The sequence below is a fragment of the Delphinus delphis genome, chromosome 17, assembly GCF_949987515.2.
Source record: "Delphinus delphis chromosome 17, mDelDel1.2, whole genome shotgun sequence".
Taxonomy (NCBI): domain Eukaryota; kingdom Metazoa; phylum Chordata; class Mammalia; order Artiodactyla; family Delphinidae; genus Delphinus; species Delphinus delphis.
The window spans coordinates 36,566,078-36,569,922 of NC_082699.1; the positions used below are offsets into that span (position 1 = coordinate 36,566,078).

A 3,845-nucleotide genomic window follows, 5' to 3' on the forward strand; every position below is an offset into this window, starting at 1 on the left:
TATGAATAAAAAGTCTCTTTTCTCTTGCTAAAAAAAAAAAAAAAATAGAACAACCTCCTTAAGCACACTTCTTACTATGTCAACCACTGATTAAGAAAAAATAAAAATAAAAAATAACATGGCTTGCTAACCCATTACCTACATAATGAATTCCACACTGGTTAGTAGGTAGACCTTCCCACATCTGGTCCCAAATCACAAGCTTTCTCAGCCATAACTGCAACAGCCTTCTCCTCCTCAGATACCTGCCCTCTGCACCAGGAGTACTGGATATCTGCACCATTCCCCAAACACAGCCCCACTTTCCCCCATCTGTGTTTATGCTCACTCTTTTCCCCTCACCTTCCACAACATTTTTTTTTACTTCTTATATAAAGCTAAAATGATTCTACCTAATACCAAAAATTTTCTGTATAAATATCTATCTTCCTAAGAGTAGTATAGGTTTACTGAAGGCAAAGATGGTGTCTTACTTCTCTTTGTATTCTTCCTAGGTCTTAGCAGATGACCTCACTCATAATGAATGCATTCTAGGAGCTTGCAGAATTGAAATTACTTACTTGACATTAAGTAGACACAGCATAAGTGAAATACGGGTTTCCATTTTTCAACTGGTTATGATGAGAGATATTAACATGGGCTCCCAAGTGATTACACTCAAAGTTAACAGAACTCAAATGGTTTGCCCATTTGCAAAGCAGCTAAGGTAATAGAGCCAGATGTCAAAAGAAAGATAAAGAGCGTCCTGAAAGAATTTGCACAAACTGAGCTCTTTGAGCTGCCTTGTTTTCTAAGGAGGCATGAAGACATCAGGGATGGGAGGCTACGTAGACTAGTAGTTGGCTGCAAGAATTCTGGAACCACACTGCATGTGTCTGATTATGATTCTACTAATTACTGCCTCAGGGCCCTTGGGAAAGTAACTGGACCTCTTTATACATCATGTGCAAGTTAAGGATGGGCTTTGTGTGAAGACTAAATGAGTTGATATATGTAAAGCCCATAGGATAGTGCCAGGCACAATGTAAATGCTATATATAAGTGATTATAAACAAATAAGGAACATGTGTCTTACAGAAAATCCTTAGGAAAAGGAAAAGTCAAAATACAGACAAAAGAGGTGATAAGTGATAAAGCAACGATCTAGAACAGTGTCTTTTTATAGTGTGATTCCCAAACAATCTGTAACAGAATCCCTACAGGCTTAGTAAATTTCTCAGCCCTGTACCAAAACCATTGATTAGACTTTAAAAGAGGGACTGAGGAATCCAGAGTTGCATTTTAAACATTCCCAGCTGGTTCTGATGTAGTTTAAGAACTACTTGTCTAGAACCCTGATGCTCAAAGTGCAGCCCAAGGTGTGGCACCAGAGTCCCCTGGAAGCCTGTTAGAAATGCAGAATCTCAGGCACCACCCCAGACCCACCGAATTTGAATCTGCATTTTCACAAACCCCAAGTGATTCATAGGCACGTTAAAGTTTGAGAAGCCTTGGTTTTAGAAGATAGATACTTGAGGAATATAATCTGTCCATTAAGGGGGGATTTATTTTATGCAGGAGAAGGGGACCTCTTCCTTTAATACTAGAGAGAAATAAGTGAGAGAAATTGTACATATATATTCATTTATTGATGCAACAAGTGTGTGTTTGGTGTCTCCCACATGCAGACACTGCTCTGGTACTGAAGAACAAGATACACATGGTCTCTACCCTATGGAGTGTGTCATCTAAGGCTATGATGTGACATAAACTCTGAAGTCCCACAGGCTTAATCCCATTGAAGTTTATTTCTCAATAAAAATCAACAAGGATATCCTTATTTAGCAAGTGGAGCTCCATAGGATCATTCAGGAACCCAGGCTCCATCTGTGACTCTGTCCTCCTGGGATGCAAGAGTCCTCTCTTTATCCTCTGCATATGGCTGATTGTGGAAGAACAGAGTTCAGAGGATCTCATAGGAGGTGTCCACAGGCCCTGCCTGGAAGCAGGATGCATCCCTTCTGTCCACATATTGTTGGCTGCAGCTTAGAAACTGCCCACCCTAGCAATAAGTCTAAAATGAGCTAGATATGTGGCCAGCAGGAAGACGACAATGGGGTTTTGGTGAACACATGGCAGCCTCTAGCATGATCATCTAAAAGCTGAGGGTGCAGACTACAAGGGAGAGAAATAAAGAGCTAGAAAGTATAAAGATAGTATTGAGAGTCAAGCAAGAAACCTCAGTTAGAAGAGATGTTTGGTGCACAATTCATGATCAGGCAGACTCCTTCTAGAATAAGAGTAAGATTTTACTAAATTTTTTAAAATTAAGTTATATGTTAATTCATCTAATCTTGACAATGAACTTCCTCCACTTTACAGATGGGAAAAATGAGGCATAGAGATATTAAGTAACTTGCCCAAGTTTGTAAGTAGCAGAGTCAGGATTCAAATTTAGGAGCCCATGTGCTTAACCATTAGGCAGCATTGCCTTGTCCTGTCTGACCTCACAGGCACTGGGTTCTAAGAGTCTGAGAAGCCATGTGGAATCTGACAAGAGCATTATTTTTACACAGAACTTACAATGAAGTATGGTGTTTAAATCAATAATCAGAGAATTACAAATTATTACCTTGGAAAAATATATATTTGCTTTGGTTAGTCCTGTCCAGGAGATTTCTTTAGTTTGTAAGCAACAAAAAGTAATTCCAATTAATTGAGACAGATAATAGATTTTTAAAATTATGTCAGCTCATGGAATAACAGGAAGGCTAGAGATAATAGAAACTTCTTCTTAGTACTATTGTGAATCTTGTTTTATGTCATTCCTGTGTCTTAGCCTAGATTCTCTGGAAGACAGAGCCTGAACAAAGACGAATGAACAAGTAGAATATTCTGGAAGTGACCTCAGGGAAACAGGGAAATAGGGAGAGCCAACACTAGAATGAGTTATTGAGTTGGCCACCACCATGGACAAATCTGAAGAATCTTTTTTTTTTTTTTTTTTTTTTTTTTTTTTTTTTCCAGTTTGTTTGTTTTATTGACACCTGGATGCTCAGGCCTTGACCGCGTACTTCCGGAGTGGGTACAGCCGCTCCTTCCGCTGCTGCTTCTTGGTCTTCAGGTTCTCTTCGTGTTTGTTGAGCCGGCGGCGCATGGCACGCGTTTTCTTGGGCCGCAGATCCAGGGGCTTGTACTTCTTGCCCTTATAGAATTTCCTGAGGTTCTCTTTCTGAGTCTGGTTAATGACGGTGAGTACACGGGCGATGGATTTGCGAACAACACGGATCTTGGAGAGTTTGGAAGCCGCGCCGCCTGTTACTTTAGCCACGCGTAGCTGGGACAGCTCCACTTTCAGGTCCTCCAGCTGTTTCAGCAGCTCCTCCTTCTTCTTGCCGCGAAGGTCTCGAGCCTTAATCTTGGCCATGACTGCAGAGCCAGCCTCCGCCGCCTTCTCGGAGGGAAAACTGAAGAATCTTATAAAGCGCTCTCAAAGGTATCTTACCAATAGATACAAAGGTAACACATCATCTTTCACCTTCTGTTGGTCAAGAGTGGCCCCACAGGTATTAACTTCTCTTTCACCTTGTAGTGAAAATCCCACATCAGAGAAACCCCAGGTCAGGCCCTGCAGGCCTGAGGGGAGGTGATATCTTGTTGCATCTGGTAAGAAAGGTCGATGCCACAAAACTGTCACTGAGGTAGTGACAGGAGAAAGAAATGAGGCTGAGAGGATCCAAAGTGGCTTATACTGTACACAGCATGCTCAACATCTTATTGCTTGACCTGTAGTGAGTACTGAGTAAGCAACATCACACCATAAGACTGGATCTGGCTATGCAGAGGGAAGAAAAGAAGACACCCAG

General features: G+C 41.3%; 1 protein-coding gene across 1 annotated transcript; it reads right to left on the bottom strand.

Moving 5' to 3' along the window:
• Positions 1-2,999: 2,999 nt before the first annotated feature.
• LOC132440245 (large ribosomal subunit protein uL29) lies at positions 3,000-3,446 on the bottom strand. Its single transcript, XM_060035212.1, has one exon. It carries the CDS (start codon positions 3,404-3,406, stop codon positions 3,035-3,037), a length of 372 nt encoding a protein of 123 aa, XP_059891195.1. The 5' UTR covers positions 3,407-3,446; the 3' UTR covers positions 3,000-3,034.
• Positions 3,447-3,845: the final 399 nt, after the last annotated feature.

What these genes read in the sequence shown, in the direction of transcription:
- LOC132440245 (XM_060035212.1), bottom strand. Translation starts at nt 3,406, where the DNA reads ATGGCCAAGATTAAGGCTCGAGACCTTCGCGGCAAGAAGAAGGAGGAG.